General features: G+C 40.8%; 1 protein-coding gene across 10 annotated transcripts in view; it reads right to left on the bottom strand.

The window, feature by feature from the left end:
* SLC16A12 (solute carrier family 16 member 12) overlaps positions 1–22,649 on the bottom strand; it is a 45,012-nt gene that overhangs the window by 5,414 nt on the left and 16,949 nt on the right. For 8 of the 10 annotated variants that reach the window (XM_032694509.1, XM_032694510.1, XM_032694507.1 and 5 more), the window contains 6 exons: positions 13,202–13,410; positions 11,169–11,272; positions 10,013–10,156; positions 7,038–7,629; positions 5,721–5,980; positions 1,331–4,594 (listed from right to left, as the gene is read on the bottom strand). In XM_032694509.1, the coding sequence (XP_032550400.1) occupies positions 4,332–4,594; positions 5,721–5,980; positions 7,038–7,629; positions 10,013–10,156; positions 11,169–11,272; positions 13,202–13,311 (1,473 nt within the window). In that variant the 5' untranslated portion in view covers positions 13,312–13,410 and the 3' untranslated portion in view covers positions 1,331–4,331. Of the gene's footprint in view, positions 1–1,330; positions 4,595–5,720; positions 5,981–7,037; positions 7,630–10,012; positions 10,157–11,168; positions 11,273–13,201; positions 13,411–19,280; positions 19,306–22,649 lie in introns of those variants that run through there. The other 2 variants (XM_032694512.1, XM_032694517.1) reach the window with 2 other exon arrangements.

Raw genomic sequence — 22,649 nt, 5'->3', positions numbered from 1 at the left:
CTGACAGAGCACTCCTGGAAGCTGGTAGGAAGAACAGCGGGGTTGAAATCAGGAACTAGTGACTACCTATGGTGATGTGCTCAGGTATGTGGGCAAAAGGGTATGTTAGGTGATCTCACCGCCTTTCTCAATCTTGAGTGTTTCTAAGCTCAGCATCATTGCTATCCAAACCCTACTGAGGGCATAGAGGGTGGAGGACAGCAGGGAAGGATTTGAGAAAGAGGTGGTGGCACATCTATTCTCCCCTCCACATGCTGCCACCAGGACCTCTCCTGGGGAAAAAAATCTTGTAAAGAAAAAAGGATAAACTAGAAATTATTTTGAAAAAAAATGTGAGCTGAATTTTTATGAAGAGTCAGAGTGGCTCAATCTTCTGCACAGCAAATAAAATGACTGCGGGACATAGTGATGCACGAAGTGTATTTGTTGTGCCTCCCTTCCTTCAGATTCTGAAGGACTGAGCTGGACCACCGTAGTACCTGGGGATGCTCTGTACACACAGCCTTCTGCGTGTCTTGTAAATGAGGAGAAATGTTATCTCCCACAGGGTGGTGCTGCTGCGCCACCTGGCATAGCAACACGGGGAAGAGGCTGAGCTTGAGCTTTGGGAGGTGGACAAAATGACAGACAGTTTGGAGCATCCAAGTCCATTGGGCAAAACCAGAACCGCATAGAAGCTGAACCCCTCTCAATTCGCACCCAAGTATGAATTATATCGCTGGAGCCTATGCTAATGGTGCAGGGAAAAAATGACTAAAGCTAACCCTTCAGGAAGTGTTAATTTACGAATCAAAAGCACCTTCTAAATTATATAAAAATTCTACTGAAATATACCAGAATAGTCACTTAGAAGAAGCCATTGTTTATTGAGGCAATCCCAACTAGGACTTTGCTATGCTGACCATGAAGGACTGTAACAACTTAACTTAAACAAGCTCTTTCTTCTCACATAAATTTGTAACAGTTTAGAAAGCAAACAAGGAATTATTGTGGCAATATAAAATATATTCCCCATATAGTAGCACAAACAGCCTTTGTTTTTCAGAAGATAAATTATTATCCAAGCTGAAAGGAACTTTTTAAGGATGTTTCTTCTGAAAAAAAGAGCAATTCTTCAGCGGAAGGTACTTTTCCAATGTTGTCTTCACACAATTTTTCAATGTACAATTTATTAAATGTCCCAGATTATCACTAGAACATAAATAATTTCATAAATAATTTCATAAATTCTAGAACATAAACAATTTCAAAAGAATTATTACTAGCCCAATTCAAACTTCATGCAATGGAAACAGATGGCATAACTTCAGCAGCTGTAAGCAGTACTTACACTGAATTTCCATCTACTGCACAGAACAGAGCATTATTCCAGGCAGGATTCATCTGAGGTACAATCTTTCTGTTCCTGTCTCGGACAGATCTTACCCCAGTCAAGTCAAACCACGCTATCCTGGGAAGCCAGACAGGCTCAGCAGTGCAGTGCTCCATCCAAGCTCATATCCATCGATGCTCGTATCCATCAGGGCTGGCAGGAACATAGAATTACATGATCACTAAGGTTGGAAAAGACAACTAAGATCACTGAACATGCAGCGTAAGCCTGGCAAATTGCTCACAGCTAGCCCAGCTATCTCACTTTACTGCTGCACTGTGCCATGCCAGGAAATCTCCTCCTTGAAGGACAGCCTGAATATTATCCTGTCTGAAAAAATATTACAGATACAATGAATCATTCTTTAAAAATATTGTAAGCCAGAGACTTCTACAATGCGTTCCCTGAAATATATCACATGGCAGGATAAAGATGAACTGTTCAGCTTGGGTTGTGTAGACTAGGAGGTAGAAGTCTGGTGTCAAGTTTCACCAGCCTGAATTGTATTCCGATTTCTTCTGCTTGCAGGTTGTTACGCTTCCTTCTTTGTGGGGACATTCATGACAGGGCTGGTATTTCACAGTGTGTTTTATGCACAGAAAGCATCATTTCGGTATATAAGCTTTTCTCCATTGACTTAAGTCAGAGCAGAAACAGTGTTAGAAAACCTTGAAAGAATCCTACCGTTTTCTACAAAAGGTCTGTGTATAAAACCAGTTGAATGTTTGTTGCTAAATAAGATATTTAAAACAAGAAGTACTACTTTAAACACATATAGGGAAAAGCCTATGAAAAAAATATCTTGAAATAAAAAAAATTAAAAATGCTACGAATGTATTACACAGTATAGTTTACATGATAAAAATGCATGTCACATTATTCCAACAGGCTTTTACAATATGCAGCTCTGACATGAACAACTAGTGACATGTTATGATGTGGTAAACAAAGTAATTAAATTTTTGTAAAGTAAATAACAGTGGTTATAACTTGTTTAAAATTACTTATATTCTTTGTAGACCATACTATGCCCCATTTCTTTACTACTAAAATATTGCATTAAGATCTAAAAGATTATCTTCATCAGTATTAATTAATAAAACCACTTCATTTGTTCCAGATTTGCATATTTTTCCTAACTCACTAAGAAACATTCATGGAGGATTTTTGTCTTTTTTTAATGAATATATGTTAAAAACAATATTAGGGACCAGGACTCAATTTTCATGCAGAGCTGAAGAAAGGTTATGTCATTACCTTTAAGCAGTTTTTGCACTCCCATCTCTTATTCTGTGGTCTGTGCACATATATCATCCTACTGGCTCTGACTACACTTCTGAAGCAGGGCAGCGAGAAATGCTTTATTTAATCACAGACAATTGAAGTCAAATAATTTTAATATTTTATATTTGAAATATGCTTGAATAATTAAACTACTTGATACACATGCTATTCATACATATATATTAAAAAATACATTATACCCCTATGGCTGTACTCTTGATCTAAATCAGCTTCATGAACACCAGTTTATGTTGCTTTCCCTTCCGAGGCACAGCGTGGAAAAGAACACCATGAGCAGCCACTGAATACACTGCAGATGATTAACAAAACTGCTAGGTCAGTGTTAATGAAAATTATTTGGACTCTGATCAATTTGTTATTGGACAGAACACAGCTTTATACAGCATCAAAATACTGAAATTATTTGTATTGCGGAATGTGAAGTTCCTCCATTGTTGACAACATTTTCATTCTGAAAATGTAGAAACATCCCATTATTTATCAGATCAGTAATTTAACCCACGATCTACATTCAGTCCCTAGCTCCTATGAAGCAGCCAGCTGTAGTGAATTCCTCACACAAGTAGCAGGAAACCACCACCAAGTCCCAGCTGTTGTGTTCTGGCCATCAAGGACAAGTGACCTGACATCTCTTCAGATGGCACAAACAACTAAATTGCACCACCTGAAGATACAGCTCCTGGGGCCAAAAGGAGAAAGACTTGCCACTGCAATACACAGCACAATCCTCTTTACTCATAGCCTAGTCAGGGAGCAATCTCTCAGTCATCTGGTTGCATGGACTCTGAAGTTCTCCAACAGCTGCTGATTTGACAAGAGGAAGAGCCTCTGTATTTGAAAGCACATGAGCCTCTCCTCTGGTCTCCTGGGCTGCCTTTAGGATTCTTCCAACTAATGCAGCTAAAGCAGGTTTGTCTATCAGCATGCCTAGTCCTCTGGCACAAATTTACTCCTTTTCATATAGCAGAGCTGCCACAGTACCTCTTCCACCCTCCAAGACAAGGATCAGCTGGAAAATCATATCTGGGATTTCAATTTTTAGAAATTCAAGCTTTAAAGACATCCAGGAGGAAAAAATTTTTTTTTTTTTTTTTTTTCTGTAGAGGGCTTGGGAAAGTAGGTCTAAAATTATATTTGAAATTAAACTGGAATGTATGTACAAAGTTCAGGCACATTGTAAAAATTAAAGCTGCTCCAGAGATACTTTCAGCATAAATCACATGTGGAGGTTTTTTGGTGGTGTGTGTTATTAGTCCATTGAAACATACTAGACCACAACATCAAAAAGCTTGGGTCATTAATAATATTTTTTAAATAATGTAAATGTTAGTGTTCAGTTTTGGTGACTGATTACTTTATCGTTTTCTGTTGAGTACAGCCAATTGTTGATTACCTGTGGAGTGGACATTGCATTTCAAATAAATCTGTGAACATTTGCATCTACAAACTCTATTTTCATTCTAGCTTTCTTCTATTACTGCATTAACTTGGTATTACTGCTGCTGTATGTAGATTTTAGTCAACTAAAGCACGACAGAAAAATCTAATTGAAAGATGCCTCGGTTCACAGGAGTAGTATCTTCAGCAGCGTAACACTACGGAGCCACCTCTGTCTCAGTCGTGGCTGTGTCCTACTGAATCTTGATGGCACTTGTCACCTCTTGCTGCAGCTGTTTGTGTCCACAGCCAAAAATTCAATGTCCTTTTGGTCTAATTCTGCTGTGACAGAATAAGCTATTGCTCCATTTGTCCACATGTGCTGTTTCATGCCTGTATCACTAGTGAGGGACCGCAAATGTGTTCTTTTGATTTTCTTTGCTAGTCTTGCAAAGCACAATAGTGTTGAACTAAATATCATGGAAAATCCACACAGGAGGAATGATGCAGTATAGCTGCCAGTTGTGTCCACCAGCCAACCTGTAGGAAAAAAAAAAAAGGGGTTTTAAAGATCCATTAGTATTCCGATAATTTCCAAATCCTGTTATCAATGGGAGTTTTATAAACTTATCAACTTGTAAACTTACAAGTTACCACATATAAATACAATCAAACAATACAGGTTTACACCACTATCACTGTATTTTTTCCTTGTAGGGCAGGGAGGGATTTGTCCTCAGCAGGCAGATAAGATTTTTTGGGCTCTTGTTTGGAGCCTCAAATCTCAAATCCATGAGAAAAGGCACAACAGTCATCACCACAAAACTAAATAAACTGCATGGATTTAACTGGCAGTCTTTACACAGGCTTACAGAGTCCTAGGATTAAATAGTGTGTGCATCAGATCCTCATAAAGAAACAATTAGTGAGCTATGCCTTGGGCTCATGCTATTTTGCAATAATTTTTACTATGGAAAATAAAAAGCTTCAGAAGCAGTGATTAATTGGGAATTGATGTGAACAGCAGACAAAATACGCAAGACATATATATGTACTTGGCTGTTTGAAAAAGATCTCTGACCTTCCACAATATTAAAACTGTGTCAAGTTCTTTCTAAAGACTAATAGGAGTACAGTTCTCATATTTACTTCATTGTAATGGAATCTATGGGGAAAATGATGATTAGATATTACAATGATGAGCTGGTGACCAAACAGGAGTGGAGCTGACTCACCCACTTGTTCAAAGCAGTTTGGAGGTTAAAAGATAAGTCCTCCACACCAAAAAAAAAAAAAAAAATCTTGGAATTTAACTTCCTTTAGGTTACATTTTCAAAATCTGGTAATTTTACAGTGTAATATTTTGCTCCTTTTACTTGCACAATTTCTAAACTGTGTGAAGTGGTGACGTTAAGAGCTCTTAGAAGCTCATTCCATACTGGTTTTGTTTTTAAATTTCATCTCGCTCTATATGTAGAAATTATCCCATCAAGACAGGGATGGGAGATCTAAAGACTTACAAAGATCTAGGTGTGTGTTATTTCTCTACCCAGAGGCTACCTCCACATTTAGTGTGCATTTGCTGTCCTTCCTCTCCTGTTACATCACACTAACAGGCAAATCTGAAGTACTGATAAGATTATAGGAAAGTCATTTGGGAACTTACCTGCCACAGGCGGGCTCACTAGATACGGTATGGCATGCAGGAAATACACAACGCCCAGTGCTGATGATAATGAGGAAGTTCCCACTACATCTGCTGTCATGACAGGGATCAGCGTTACATAGGCTCCATCAAAGTAGCCAAAGGTAAATGAGAAAGGCACAAGCAAGGGGAAGTTTTGGAGAACTGGCAGGAAAAGACAACAGAGGCCATCCATTCCCACAGCAAAGAGGTAGCAAAAGTACCGATGCTTCTTCAGACACCTGCAAATTTCAAAACAGAAAAGAAAAATAGCACTGAACAAAGCACCTCAGTTTCTATGCCCTGGCATGCAGTGCCTCAGTCTCTTTCTTACATAGCTCAAATTTAAGTCCATTTTATTACACAGTCCTCAAGATTAAAAACTCAGTGCTGATGAGCCCAGATGGGGAAAGCTGCCCACCTACAGCTGCAGAAACATCTGGCGAGCAGCAGTCCATGCTGTCTGCAGCGTTCTTCTGAATGCTCCTACTGAGGGAAGCCACCCTGCTGCCAGGATTTTGCAGTCCTCTGAAGTCTCAATGTTTGAAGCAGTATTTCATTGGGCTTTGCATCCCAGCTCAGCAAGATGTTCCAGTATTATATATAAAATACTGCAGTATACCTCTCTTAGCTGTCACTCTTCCAATCAGCCCTTAAACATGAATTAGCGTGAGCTAAGCAAGATGGCAATTCCCTTCCTCCCTGTTCCACAAAGCCAATAATTGATTTTTCCCACAAACTGAATAAGCACAAAGAATGCATCCTTTAGAATCAAAATCCCTGTTAATTTAGCCAGAATCTACTGATTTACAGTTGCTGTACACTGATGTTTGAAGTGAGCTGAGTTCACAAAGCATGGCGAGTTCTTACATACTGGAAAATGTACAACAATTTTCAGTCAGTCCTTCCGAGTATGTGCCTGACAGTGTTGGGCCAGACTCTTGACCCTCTTCCATAACTTCTGTGCCTCCCAGCAGCACAAAAGAGATGGAAAGTCAGAGGAAGCAGGGTGAAATCCTCTAGGAAATAGATACAAAAAATCACTCTCAACATACCTGAGGCAGGGGGTTGCATTTCCACTGTCAAATGCACAAACATAATTTCTTCAGGAAAAAAGATCTTAAACCAGCAAAATTGAACAAACTCAGAAGAGATGAAAACATTAAATAGTAAGCATTTCTGATTTCTGAAAGATAAGACTGTATGTTGTTTTTTTTTTTTTAAGTTGCACATGCTACCTCACTTGCATCCAGACTCCCACCAGCTAAAGCTTACATTTGCTTAGTTATGAACCCTTACCTTCTGTCTGTTAGCCATCCAAAGGTGATATTACCAATGATGTCTACGACACCAAGTATGGACATGAGGAAGGCAGCCTGGTGATGACTCACTCCAACACTCAAAGCATAAGGCACCAGGTAGACAAAAAGAGGGCTACATCCATATGCCATAAATAAAACTGACACTGCCAGCACCATGAAGCCTGGCATCAGTAAAAAGTCATATTCCTTCCATGAACAGTAGCATAAACAGTCACGAGACCACACTTTGATTAAAGGTGAACAGATGGACATTTGCTTTAAGTCTTGTTTCTCTGTTTCGGGGACACGATCCTGTTCAAGAAACTCAGGAACAGTTTTACGATCCTCCTTAAGAGAAATGGGCCGCATCAAGGCGCCACAGACACAGAGGTTTAAAACAAAACCTCCCAGGATGAGTAAAGCTCCTCGCCAGGAAAACTGCTCAATTAAGAGCTGGACTACGGGGGCCAGGATGAAGGTACCGATTCCACTTCCTGACATGGCTATTCCATACGCCAATGCTTTTCTTTTGTTGAAGTATTTGCCCACCATCGCAATGGCTGGAGAATAACAAAGTGCAAACCCAAGTCCTAGAAGAGAAAGCACAATACAGATGGCTTAATACTAAGCATGACATATGGAACATATTAAATTAAACCACCTAACGTATTTTCATTAGCACAAATGAACAGAAAGTTTTTCCGATTCTGTATCATGCAGCCAGTCAAGAGTGCGATGAGAAACTAGGATGACTTCTTTCTTCCAGTGGCAGAGTCACTGTCTTGACAAACCTAACTGATGAGCACTAATCTACGATAATAAGGTTCAGAAATAACTGACAGGGTTCACTTAACAACAAGGATGATCACTAAACATCAGAGAAATTTTGTGTCAGCCTCTCTTGCATGCAAGATGAGGTCTCGCCCCAGGGTCTGCACCAATGCTGGCACTGGACACACTGTCCTGATGAGGCACCACTTTGTGTTTTGGTCTGTTGCAACCCTGAACATTAATTTTCAGGTCTCTGAAACATAGTACAAAGAGTCTGTCTCTGTTACTAATATTCTACAAAAAACTCTTCTTGGTCAGCTAAACAAACTCTGTGGAACAGCTGCTTGGAGCCTTGACCATTTTAAATCCCTGCCTACAAGTAAAGAGGGGAGAAAAGCCTCAGAAAACAAAGCCAGATCCAGTTGAGTAAACAAATAAGATTCATCTCTTGGGCTGAGAAAAAGATTGTGGTCTCTGCTGCAGAACCAGAGAGCAGATTTTAATCATCATGTGGTTGCTCTAACACTAAAACTGAATTTTCCCAATCAGTCATGGAAATGAGTTCCTGACTACGGTTTTGGAGCATGTCCTACATTGAGGGTAAAACAGACCCGACTGCCAAAAGCGGAGATAATCACCCTGTGCTGTAACCAGCTTGCCACGTCCTCCTCAAAGGCCACACTGTGTAGGACAGGCACTAAACCTGCCAGGATGGAATAAGTGGATTAGAGGGACTCCAGGCAGCGGGTGCCTGGTCTGGCACCCCTCAGGAGGCGAGGCAAGAAGCAGGGCACAGAGCTATGGCTGGACCTGTACAGGCACCAGAGCCAGAGGAGCAGCTCTGAGCTGCTCATCATCACTTGAGAGTTGTGAAAATTATACTCTATTTGGCATACGTGCCATTAATTTTTTTACTGAGCTGGCAGGGGGAAACATCCCAAAAAAAGCCAATCAATGTCCTGTGAAAAGTGCAAATGCAAAGTTTAGGGATGAAAACACTTTCATACCTCTTAGAAGGAACTGTTAATTATTGACACTCCCGTGTCTCACCTCTGCTTCACTCTTCACAGTTTTCAACTGCTGCAACTTTTACGGATTTAGACATTCACCCGTTATGGTCCCACCTCCTCTCTGGGTTGGGGGCATCACCTCTAGCCTTTACCAACAGTTCATGTCTCTGTCAATCAGTCCCCATATACTAGAATTTCACTGCTTTTCGAATTGGCTCTCTACAATTTCATGTACAAAGTGCAACTGCTTTTCCACCTCAGTATTCACAGCAGATCCCAGTAAGGAAGCCTCAGAGGCATTAGCATGGTATGTGGCACAGTCCCTCAAGTTACAAGAAGCCTTTTTATTTGTTATGAACACATTTGTCAAAGATTAACATTGTAATACAGGAGTGACATGCACTACAATAAGGATTTTTTTTTTAAAACAAATAAGCTGTTGGCAGCATGTGAACCTCAGTAATTCCACCAACTCATTACTAAACAGCAGGGGACCAAGTACAAGGTCTTATATCACCGTGGCTACCAGGTCAGTATTAATGAGGAAGGAATGTCAGTGTGACCACGGGCCCCTCTCAAGTTCTTCTGTGCACAACAAACACGGGCAGACAGGAAAGAGCAAAGATATTTATTATCACCGTACCTGAACACAAATGGAAGAGCTGCTACAACAATTCTACCAACCAGCAATTTTTTTGTTTTTCAGATGGAATATAATGCAGACAAAAATCAGGTGCACAGCTGAGCCAGGTATTCACCCAGTGCTCCTCTGCCTCTTACTTACTCCTATGTTTTGATTTAAAATTTTTTCCTAAATATGTAAATATTTTGGGGCAGTCTAGAACTCCTAGTTTAACAAACTCTTCTCAAATCACAGGCAAAAAAAAAGGAAATTTTTTATGTATATCACCTGCAACAGCAGTCCTTCTTGACCTCCCATTATTTCAGAACTTTATCCATAGTCCTCTCTCTAATAGAAGTTAGAGTTGCTTTTGCAGGGTGCTGCATTTGGGTTACATGAGACTCAGCGTGTGCTGAAGTTCTCACAGCGGCAGCCAAAGCCTCTCTTTTTCAATGAAGGGAACAGGTCTGAGTATCTTTATTAGACCAGTGGGGTGTCAATATGACGTGAAGAGATCACCCATCATGTGTTGTGTTCCTGGCAGCAACAAAGGGGCTGAATGCATCCTACCTGTAAGGACTCCTAATGATAAGTAGAGATGTTCCAGACTGGTGGCGAATGAGCTCAAAATTAGTCCAGAAGATGCAAGCAGCCCTCCTAGCATGATACCAACTTGGCAGGATACATGATTACTGATTAAACTCCCAAGTGGGGCTTCAAAGAAACAAACAAAGCTGATAGTTAATGGCAGGTCTTCACAATTCATTGCAACAGTCATAAAGAAAAGCACTCAGGAGGCAAGCAGGAGAAAATGGTGACAGCAGCTACACGATGTGATCTTCCAACATTCCTTCTATTGCAATAGTATGAGCACCAAAAACAATTGAAAAAAACCTTCTAAAAACAATTTTTCTGAAAGTCACAATAAAACTGAAATTTACAGTAGCTTTCTTAGAAGCCATTTTCATAGATCAAAATCATTAAAGGACACAAACTGGAGTGCTGGGGTCAAGAGAGGCCACAGCGACAGCCCACAGTGTTCATTACTCCACACTTACAACACTCCAACCTTCTCCCACCTGGAATTTGCACTTCAGCTCTCAGTAACTTCAAGTGTTTCCCAGATATAACCTGGCTGACACAGGTCAGTTGGTATGTCTCATTGCAGCTGGGTCCCCCTGCCTTTCTAGCAATTCTCATGGATTAACCCTCTTCCACAGGACATGGATTTTCACCTAGCTGTATAGCTTGAAAGCAAACCCACGAGAAATTTGGTACAACTGCTGCATTTTTAGTGACACCGAATCTTCTTTTAGGGGAGAAGAGTAGTTGTAAATATACATGTATGGTAAAAGGAAGACGACTGTGACTTGATCTGGAGGCAAGATGTACATCCTGTGCTAAGTCTCAAATATGACTCCAACCAAAGGCAAAAGAAACACGTGCTCAGTTAGTAGCTCTCAAACACGACATGACCCACAAGACCTCGACAGAAGTACATTTCTGAAAACTTAGATCATTGCATAAGAAAAAGTTCTGCTTCTTTTCTTCAGTATGAAGACACTCCCTTCCTGCACATCTATGCTGATGGAAGCAGCTTGGATATACCATACCCCAGAGAGCCCATAGTATCGCTCCCAGCTGACTCCACCAACTTGTGAACATGCTAAAACCAGATGGAACTGATGAAAAAGCAGCACATTAGGCTTAAAAGGGTAATACACACCACAGAGCATTGTAGCACAGTCGACAATGGAATGGATCCAAGCAGTTCTGGCATAATCCTGCCCAAAGTATGCCTGGAACTCCACAAAAAATATGGAGATGCACCTAGGACAAAAAATATGAACTCAAATTTGTTGAACATGGAACATTTGCTCACAGAAAACACGGGTCTCACTCTTCAGGTATAAAAAGTACCCACTTGAAGGTCCTCTCCAGCTCCCAGAAAAATCAAATCTGTGGTTTGCCGATATGCCAACGAGATGGAGAAATGTTTAAACAGTTTCTAAGGGATATTGGCAGAGAAGATCTACCTTTAATGCATGAGGGACAGGATGGAATATGAGAACAATCCTTGTTTTGCATTGGCAACAACTGAATCAAAAACTGGTGTCCAACTATTATCTCAACAGTGGGATTAGACAATTAGGCTGATGTAGAGCCTAATTCAGACATAATCTCCAGAGAGATTACAAATGTTATAATACCACATGTTTCTTACTGGGGTGCCTGCCTCTAGAGTTTTTATACCTCACAATATTTTAAACTTAAATGCAGTTGTAATTATCATCAGCAATTTATAGCCCATATTGTGATGTTGCTTCCCTGGAACATAAAGCCCTAGTTTTCCAATTCCTCACTGACCTGGTTGCTCACTACTCCACGCCTGCACAAACTGGCTAACGTAGTCCCTACAGAACAAACACTACCTACGTGTTCATGGATGGACAAGTGCAAAGCAAATCCTGACAAACAGAGAATCAAAACACCACAGGAGCCCATGGACCTTCCACATTTTAATAAAATGCTTCTAGGAGATGTTACTTTGCTCTGCTTAGCAAGTGTTACTGTTCTACCTGTCTCTGCAGGGGAGCAGATTAAAAGGCTGCATAGTTTCATCCTCATTCTGGGATCCACAAGAGATGCCTTTTCACTTTCTCTTTTTCCCTCCAGTAAATCAATGAATGACCACTTTCTTCAGCTTTTTTTCTTGCACATACTTCATTCTTCTATACAGTCTACTGTGTGTCAGCCATTAGATCACTTCTTGGATGTAACACATTCCACACATTAAAAAATAATTAAATCCACTAGGAATTATTCTCTACTGCTATTATGGAATTGGTACATTTGCATACATTAACTAACACTAATCAGTGTTTCTATGCCTCTTTTATGATGTTGAGTCCAAAACCCTAGGCTTTAGATCCCTAAATCTGGTAGCTTTATTCTAAAAGAATTATGAACTTTAGGTGGGAAACACTATACCTATGTTATACTGACTGTCCAACGAGACACTGATTCAGTGTTCCTCGCTTACCACAGTGCTTATCTATGTGCCTAATATAGCTTGAATGTCTGTGTTCACACACACCAGGCTCCTCTGTCTCCGTTCAGCATCAAAGCCACTGTGGAAGCAATCTCATCCCAGATTGCATTATGTTCATGCAAGGCAGAAATCTATTCCTGTTCTATTTTTGAGAAATATTTTCTGCATATTTTGGATACCAGAAGGGTATAAAGAGGGGCCTCTTCTCTAGGGCTCAGACCTTCTTGGGCAGAGCAGCACCTGAAGTGCTTGCAGTAGGAGAAGGAGGTATTTACGTGTTTTTCAGAGAGACTCAGGAAGCTAATTCACTGGGACTAGCAAAAATGAGCATGGCTGTGGGGTCAGAGGGACACAGTGAACCCGAAGAGACCCTACGTGATTCCTCCCTCCCCAATCAAACTACCAGAGCCTAAAATAGCGCTACCTGCTCCAGGCCTTGATTCTGTAAGAAATCAAGGAGAGGGTGCTGAAAGCTAGAGCAGCTGTCAGAGGAGGCAAGACTAAAACCAGAGGGCTCATAATCCCTCAGCCATCCCCACAGTTTTAAGGGTTTCAGGAAGCCTTTAAACAAGAGTTTGTACCTAACCAGAATAACCCCGGCAGCTGTGGAACATCAGAGGAGATCTCAAACCCTTTTCCTAAGGTAAAAAAAAGGAAAAAGATAATGCCACAAACAAGTCAGCAAGACAATCAGCAGTTGCCTTTACCTTGTCACAGCCCTGGTACAGATAGTGACAAGGAAGCAGCCAGCAACGATCATCCATCCCCAGCCTCCATCAGGAGGGCCAATGTGCCGGGCCCGCTGGGATGAGGCCATGGTGATTCCTCCCTCCTCCTGGCCTCAGTGGCAGGGGCTGACTCCAGCCAGCATGCCAGGTGTGGGCCGGGGCTGCTCGGCACATGGGTCACTGGCCATCTGAGAAGAGAGAGAGAAAAAACAGGCAGACAGGGAGTCAGGGCACGTCGCACATGCTGTAACCTGCACGGCTGAGCAGGACATACTACTTCGGCTCTAACGCACAAAAGTGGGAGTTTTCCTTCAAATGCAGTTTATGAAAATTTGTTGGAAACAAGAGGGCCATCAGAATTTGGCCCCATGTCTGGTATCATGCTTTTCATGATAATTTGCCCAGCAGTTACGTCCTAGCACATGATACCCGCTTTCCCACTACATGTCACAGCACATAACATGTAAGTCACACACTTTACCACTGCCAGTCATCCATCTACCTTCAGCAGGCTCCTCCTGCTCATGCCAGTCCCTGGCCTGAACTGTATTTTCAATTGCAGTCTCCATTCAAACTATCTCTTCTTTCTTGTAGGAAATTTAGTGCAAAATTTTTGTTTGAGAGAATACAGTTTTCACCTTTTTTTACTAAAAGGGAATATTCACTGCAAAATCAGAGCACATCTGATGATAAAATGACCTCCTTGTTTTACAAGCCAAACCCCAGATGAAGCCTGTAATCAGCAGGACACAGCAACTTCATTTTCTGAGCATGGACAATTCACCAAAGGTTAGAGCTAGCCTGTGCCTTTCTGCTATCCACTTAAATCAAAGTAGTGTCTGCATCCAGGCCACAAAGTAGTCTCTAAATGCACACTGGATGCTGCAGGACACTGCAGGAGACCAAATGACACCCACAGGACCCTAGGTGAGTAACTGAGTCATGTGCATTGGGGTACCTTTGCTAACACTTTGGGTGTCACCAGCAGCACGGGACCAACAGCCCTTAGTCCTTCTGCATCAGTGACTGTATGGCAGGGCTTGATGGAGGGGCCTGAGACACCCCAGTTTACTCAGTGCAGGAACACACAGTGCTGGCTGTCAGTGGTTGATTTCAGACCACATTTCTGCCATCATCAACAAGCCCTCAGCCCCTGGGTGGATCAAAGATTATAAGACATAAGTAAACTATCTGGGATGCCTTTCAGTTTTGCTTGGAGAGAAAGCTCAAATAGCTTCTACATCACTAACTATGACAGATACTAAATATGCAACATTTCTACTGACAAGAACCACAGGCCTCACAGGAAATGTGTCCTGTTACAGCATGTCAGAGATCTGCAGAACCACTCAAAAGGGCAATTCAAGAAAGCGTCTATATGGCTAATAATGCACATTCTTGGTCCTTGAAGCTGCTCACACAGGTGATAGCTAAGGCTTGACTTCGGAAAGCCCAGAGATCCCTGACCCAAAACAGCAAGGCACCTCAGAGCCAACCCTAAATATCAACACAACTGAACCTTTGAGAAATATTCATCAGTGGCCTTCCTGAGATATCAGAAGCTGCACCTCAAAGCCATCACAAAATTATTTTAAGAAAACATACACAGATTGCCAAATTCAAAGATGAGCAAAGTAGGAGAATACAGATATGACAAAATAAACAAAAACCACAATATGTTGAAAGTTTATCTGAATTCCTTCTAGGCTGTAAATAATACCCTGTAACAACACTGTACAAGAGAATCAGTGAACTCCTTTTTAAAAAAAAACCTAAGGTAGTGTTTTGATTGCAAATGGATAAAAAATTTTATCCTAATCTACCTGCTTGGCTTTCAAAGCCCAAGAATTGCAGCTGATCATACAGGGTATGATCAAGCCCTATGTGTTAACACAACTCAGTCCATAAATGTTAAAAACTGAAAAACCTAGTGCAACTTTCACAGGCAGGAGGTAAGTCCAAAAGTAAGGGGCTGTGCTGCCATATGAGGCATCACAACTGCCACGGGAAGTGAACAGTGAAGAAAACTGTTTGTAACCTCTCAACAAAATGTGTGCTTGTCAACGTTTTTGAGCAGTGACTTCAGCTAACCATGTTTGAAACAATATGCTTGAAAAATATCAGTGAATAAAAATATCCACAAAAGATGCCAAAACCGTATTATACTGCCATCCAGTTACACAATCTCAACAAGCTAACATTAAATATCTGTTCCAGGTCTTTGTGTACTCCTCAAGTACCATTTACTTCTCCCTCTGTGTTAGTCAGCCTGTCTCACACATTTTACATTAGGCCAAAAATGTTGTATGGTATTTGGAAATAAAAATTACTGTCCTATTTTCTCTCTTCATGTAATAGGCTTTGCTAATATTTATTTATAATTAAATATTTCTATGCAGCTTTCTAATAATTCAGAGCCCAAAGAAATGCCCATTACAAGCACTAGAACATGTACTAATGCTGTTTTAGTACTCTTTTCTCCTCCATTGTCACAAACATCTGTTTTATTTTAAGTTAAATTGTCTTATAAAGCCTTTGCAAGGTCTGTGTTGTTTTCTGTGTTTATATGGAGTCTAGCACAATAGTGATTTTCACTTCAGCATGAAGTACTACTACAATATAACCCACACTAATGAACCAGAAGAGAGTTCTGGTATGGTAAAAAGAAAAACTCTAATGACCTGCTTTGCTTCTCACTTCCATGGCTCTTTGGGGAGACATATAGTACTCTGCTCTGCCAGATTATGGGAACCATTCCCTCTTTGTATGAAGAACAGGCCACATCTCAGATGGGACATGTGAAATAGCTACAGTTTGGATTACATATCAATGGTCACACTAGCTCAAAAAGATCAAACGAATACAAGAGCTTTTGTAAGAAAAAAAAAAGTGGTATCTCATGGATAAAGGTGCCTAAGTGAGCTTAAAGGGTCCCAGCTGGATGCAGTCTTCACAAGTTCATTCCTACAGCTGATTAGAAAAATCACACAAAGCAAATTAAACCCAAATGAGTTTATGATTTCAAACCTCATCTTCAAGGTATTCAATTACTAGGACTCATTACATAAAAGATCAATGAAAGCTCTGGAATGGAGACCGGGACAGTTTGCCATTTCTGACACAACCTTCTAAGATACAGCAAAAAATGCCAATGCACCTGACAGAGCTTTCTGAGAAGACTCTACAGGTGCCCACATGACCAGCAGGACATCACCACCCACTTCACAAGCCTTGAACTTTACATTTCAAGCAAAACGTCACATTTTTTTACCTTACGTAATTTGCTTCAGGGCAAACATACAGCAGTGACAGTGTGTACCTGCACCCTGCTTTCCTCTCCATTATACTCTGAAACAAACTTCTGACACAAACACAAACAAATTGAGGAGAAAAGGGACAGCAGATTGGCCAATGCAGTAAAATGAGAAAGCATGTTTGCAGGCAAATATAGCACTATTCACAAAATCTGAGGGAGGATGAAAATGTCTGCAGTCAGAATTTAGATGCCAGGCACATGACACAAAAGACACATCTTGTGTATTTGCCTTCCAGCCCACACTGCTAATCTGTAAGCAGACCATATTTCTCATGTGCTGATTCTACCCAGGCAACAGACAATTTTGCAGGGTTTATGTTACGTTTCGAGTAAGCTGACATGAACTAATGACTGTTTTTTTATTTTTAACTGATAGAGTCAATTATACATCCCTTTCCATACCGCTTCAAGCAACAACTGCCTTATGAAATATGTGCAAACACTGGATCAACAAGTTATCTAACGGCTAAAGTAGTAGTTACATGATTCTTCATGTTGGATCAGTGAATGACCAGATCATCAAGTAGCACAGTTTGATGCAAACCACCACCACACCCCTGTCTACTTAGAAGGAAAACAAAATTCAGCGCTTTTGTGAGTGTCTGGGTCTAACCTAGCCACAAAAAAACCCCGCTGCTATCTAATCTAGCATGAAGCCAGAGTGGCACAAACACATTATACCCTGATTTGGCAGTGAACTCTGCCATTAACTTCTCCTGCCAAATTCACTTGAACAAGCAGAGCCAGTACCAGTGCTTTGCACCATGTGACTACCACATTTTGCATCTAAGACTAACAGCCTCAAAGGTGGATTTATTGCACTATTGCAAATTTAATACGTTATGTTCAAATACCTGGATGACTGAATAGCCCATAAGAATCCACGACAGCCACCTGAATTAACAGGGCACTCATAAAGTTCAAATTATTTAGCTCAAGGGTTTCCTGTCAATCACAAGTAATGTAGTTAGGTGGAGTTTGTATAAGCACATGATAACCACAGAGGGATCCTGAGCAATTCAGACATACCTCTGCAGCACTTTTGCAGGGTCTTGGCAAGGCTAAGCTTCTTATTTTGGATCTGAGCAGTATCCTTCATTGCCCCTTCTAGAGGAATGAAGGGTTTTTTTCAAGTTCTAATTATTAAGGGTGGAGGAGGAACTTCCAGGAATGCCAGAAGGGATAACAGTAACCATTCAATAAGCAGAAATATACACAAAAATTTTCAGAGGAGTCAACAATCTCCACATAAAGAGACCTAACTAATTTTAATGCACAAACAGCAGTAGCTGGGTGCCACAGCCTCAGCCTAGATCTCTGGCCCAACTTCCCAGGCAAGCTTCAGATGGGGATTGAGGCCCTAGTTTGCATTTTAGCTGTACATTAACGTGCTTGGGAAGAATTTGATGACATATCAGGCTAAACAAACATAGATTAGCTATTTGCTTACATGGTTACTTGCTGTTATTTTCCCAGAACCCTGCCTGCCAACATACATACAAACAGCAAACATTTAATGAGGCTACAAGCAACTGAAAACGATATTATAAGTGCCTGGCCAACACAGAAATCAGCCACTCAGCCTCCCTACAGCAGATCAGTGCAAATCTCAACTCCTTGACTTCCCTCTCACTTCAAGGAGTACTGTGCCTTTCACAGCCACTAAACTAACAGGCAAGTTAAATAATGATCTTTCTTCCTGCTGCACATGTCTAAAAGCACTTATTACATCAACCTGACAATTTCATTCTAAGGTTAGAAAACTTCATTTGCTTACTGTTTTCTACTTATTTTTATCGTGGATAGACCTGATTGTGGACTCTGCAAGTGAAGCTGAAGAAGCAGAAAGCACACTTTGAGCAATCATGTCCTCCGCCTTCCCAAACTTCAGTTTTCTCTCATGTTGCATCTTTTTCTTAACCTTTCTTAAGACTCTTTTTGCATATCTGCACCACTTTCAGCACTATAAGGCCCGATGCCCTCTGGCAGTGCTGACTGCTATTATAACACATCTCAGATATGCATGAAAAGTTCCTGCTGTGTGAGACAGCTAAAAAAAAAAAAAAAGCAAGGTTAAAAGACAATCCCATGAAAGAGATCTGTACTTTGCAACCTTTGCTAGATATTTTCACTGAAGCATTAAAATTGTGCTTTGTAGTGAGTTCAAAGAACATGCAAGTGGGGAGAAGATGGCAACATATTCTGCTGATCCCTAAGAAAGCCTTAGTTACCCAATGTGCCCTGACATTGTCTCTGTTTCCCCAAGATAATACACTAGGGTTAATATGGCAGGATAAATAACATATCAGTTACTTCAGCAGCTGCTGCTGAGAACCCTGAAAAGAAAACAAGTGCTCCTGAGAGTATCTCCCTTACTTGGTCTGCTAAGCGAGCAGAAAGGAGCAGGTAAGTTTAATAAAAAAGGCATGGCTATAACCTTGCACCTCATCACGAGGTCTCCTTTGCCGGGGAAAGGAGCACAAAAATCCACAGCAGCCTAGCAACTGGCCAGCACAGCGACAGGAGCCACTGACCTTTTAAACACAAACTGCAGCCAGCAAAGCGCTCCCTGCCCCCTCTGCCCACCCCTCCTTCCACTGTAAAGATTTTATTTAAAGAAATTGATTCAAAAACGATATCACAGCAGTGTGAAGCTGCAAAGCATTGTATGACAAAAGACAGAGGAACAGCAGGTACAGTCAAGCTGGCCTGCCTGGCTACCAGGGGTTGGTTTTTTCCTACCTTGTTCAGCTGCTCCATTTACACCGTTGATGTACCTGGGCAGCTCCATCATCTCAAGAAATACCACTTCACCTGTCAGACCGTTTGGATGCTTTTTGAAAATGCTCCATTTGTAGAGGGATACAGCTTCAGCCAGAGGAACAGGGAGAAGGTCAGGTTTGTATCACAGTTGCCCCACAGCAAGAGCACACAGATCCCAGAACATACTGGGGGGCGCAGCTCACTACTTTCTGCTTCTTCACACTATTCTGGCTACACAAAATCAAAATGGCTGTGTGTTAAGATGCCTTTGCAATTTCTGTCAGAACTGCATGGAAGGATTTTGTGCAGTTTATCCCAAAGGAGCTGGCCCAAATATTATACCAGCATAAATAAGCACAGAATCCAACACTTATTTTTACCTGTTTGATAATACAGAGATGCACATGACAGAAGAACGAGAAGGAGACTTACCTAGAATTTTCTTTCTGGATCAGTGACATACATACCTATACATCTACTGTATGTAACATTTGCTACCTTCACAGTGGAGATGGGTTGGGTGAGGCCTGAGAAACTCGTGACAGTCTCTGTGTCCAGAATGCCAAGACACACTCCCAGAAGAAGTTCATTGTCACCAATGAATTTAATTTGTATTTTTCTTGTGAACAACAACACACACAGCTTTCAAAGTCACTTTAAGAACATTCGTGCAGGTGAATTTTATGAAGAACAAGTATAAAGCAGTTTAAGCACAGCAGGAAAAAATTCATTAATGCTTAGAGTGAAAGGTAACAGAATTGCATATATTTACTACACTTAACCTATGCACCTAGTTCTAGGGCAGTTTTAATATCTTCCTATATTTACCCTATTCACATAGTTCTAGGAGAGATCTCTTTTTCTTAGTTTTCTTGTTCCTAAGATTGCACCAAATATTATTTGAAGGCAATTGCTACATTTATTCATGTTGACCTCTTGCTTTAATACTCTCTTGCTTTCTGTTCCCTTTACTCTGACTGCTTCATCTTTAATGAAATAAAAATAAAGAAGAAAAGAACTTTGAATAAAAGAATAAACAAAGAGGGCACAGAATGAGTAGGAAAGACAGAAGAAGGAGGAGAGAAAAAGGGAAAAGCTAGCTAGCAAAGAGATGTATGTTCTATGTGACAGTGGAGCATAAGATGTGTATAAGATTAAATATTTTACAGATTATTAAAGAGTTCATTTCTTTTGCATGTCTTGAAGGATCAAGGATGACCACATCTGACCACTGACCAGTGTCCTCCCCAGAAGCTTGCTAACCCCCTCATACAGTAGAGCACTTAAATGGGACACAGTATGTGATACAAGCACAGAAGATCCAGAAAGCTGCAAACCTTCTATCAACTGGACTGTTAAGAAAAAAAGAGGCACTTTTTTTTTTCTGTTCAGAAAAAAGGAGACACTTTTTCATCCTCCTTTTGCTTCCCCATGCTCCTACCCTAACAGTTGCATACTATGGTAGGCACTACAGTCAGCAGTCTGGCAGGCAGCTAAATCCGAAATTGTGTACAGCTCTTGGAATGCAAAGGCTATTTCTAATCTAATATATTTTCTCCAATAAACAGTTGTCCCATTCTGCACTGGAAGTTAGCTGTTTAACTCAAAAAGAATAGCTTGGTTTGATTTCAGCAGAGACTGTTTATCAAGAATTGTATGATTACGACTTTGACTTTTTTAAAAGCAACCCAAGAGGTCCTTTCCAACCCTATGTTCCTAAATAAAAACAACTCCATTCAGCATCTTAAGGCTGCTACTCTATATTCTCAGCTTTCTTCTCTGTTTAAAGATGTATCTGTTCAGTCTCTAGAGAAAATCAAAGTTTATGCTTTGAGAAGAATGGCAGATGGGTCCACAGAAATTTTCCTCGTGTGAGCAAGTAATTTATATAAGCAGGGTACACATTCAGCTTCTCAACTTCCATAAATTCCGTATCTCTCCAGCACTGTTACAAATGGTTATAAAAAAGAACTGCTTATCCGAAATTTCATTTACAGAATTTTACCAGAATCAAAGTAAACAAACAAATACAAAATAAAAACCTCAAAACAAACCCAAAACCCAACCTGACTTTTAACTGCTGCCACAGCACCAAGACAAGAAGCACATTAAGACAAATTGTAGTGCGTGCTTCACCCTCTTCCCATTTTTTAATAACGTTCCTGAATAAATCTGGATGTTTTATTTTGAAAATCTTTAACCACTTTTATACTTTTAAGGAGGGGCTTCCCTATGATACCAAATAACAGCAACATTAAAAACCTATTTGTATTGTAGTAGTACCTTGGGGCTTCTAATCAGGAAGCAGTGTCACAGTGCTGGGCACCACACAAACATCTAATTAAACTTGCCCTCCATCCAAAATGTATCAAGATAGAGAAGATTAATTGTATGACAGCCCAGCTTATTAACTCCTATCACTACACTGAACAGCAAATGTTCTTTGTTTGCTTCAGTTTATGCATATGAGGGAGGTGGCTGGTGGAGAACACAGACTGAAAAGAGCATAGATGTGGGAATGGGAAAAGCAATCTGGAAAGTGCAGGGATGTTAAACAGCTGGTAGAGAAGGGAGGTGCCAGAGAGGGGCACAAGTGTCAGGGGAGACAAAACAGGGGCAAAAGTTTAGAAGACTCCCTTTTACCCAAGAGTAGAAATGTTCAGAGCTGAAACATGAAAAAGATTGTCAACATAAGGGCTGTAGAGCAGCACAACATTATCTGCTCGCCCACTGAGCAGTGAGTCTCTGGGAAAGGATGAGCCATGCTTGCCTCCCACAACAATCGCTTTGCCACAGTGGCTACCTAAGTTGTCAAATTTGCCAGGAATTGCTAAACCAAATGGTACAACTAGAGCTACAGCAGAAGTAGCTACTGTCTGCTGGGTCGGTAGTGAGAAATGTAATATGAACTTCCCCTGTCTCTCAAACCATTGTAGAGGGCTTACAGAAAACCAACAGCCTGACAGAAGGGGTCTATAGAAAAAAGTTAAGCAAATCATAACGGAAACCTCTTGACCCTTTTACATAGTTTCTGGCTAGGTTAGTCCTTAAATAATGCAGTTTAACTACAGAGGGTAAAAAAAATGTGAAGGAATATTTTTCCAGACAAAGCTTGACTTTTACTTAACTCCATCTGAAAATGTGCATTTTTGCTTGATATTTTGAAATGTTTTTAAACTAACAAGCACAGGACTCACCATTTCGTTTTTCACTGTGATGAAAATAACAGAGAGCCCGAGAATTTCCTTTAGTACACGGCTGTTGCCAAAATTTGAGGTGGGACTGTCAGTGTGCGCTCCTCTAGCAAGGTTATGGTCATGCATGTTCCATCAAACACGTATTTTCTCC

The sequence above is a fragment of the Chiroxiphia lanceolata genome, chromosome 8 (assembly GCF_009829145.1).
Source record: "Chiroxiphia lanceolata isolate bChiLan1 chromosome 8, bChiLan1.pri, whole genome shotgun sequence".
Taxonomy (NCBI): Eukaryota; Metazoa; Chordata; class Aves; order Passeriformes; family Pipridae; genus Chiroxiphia; species Chiroxiphia lanceolata.
The sequence above is the reverse complement of the archived record's forward strand: the minus strand, read 5'-3'. Positions and strand labels throughout refer to the sequence as shown.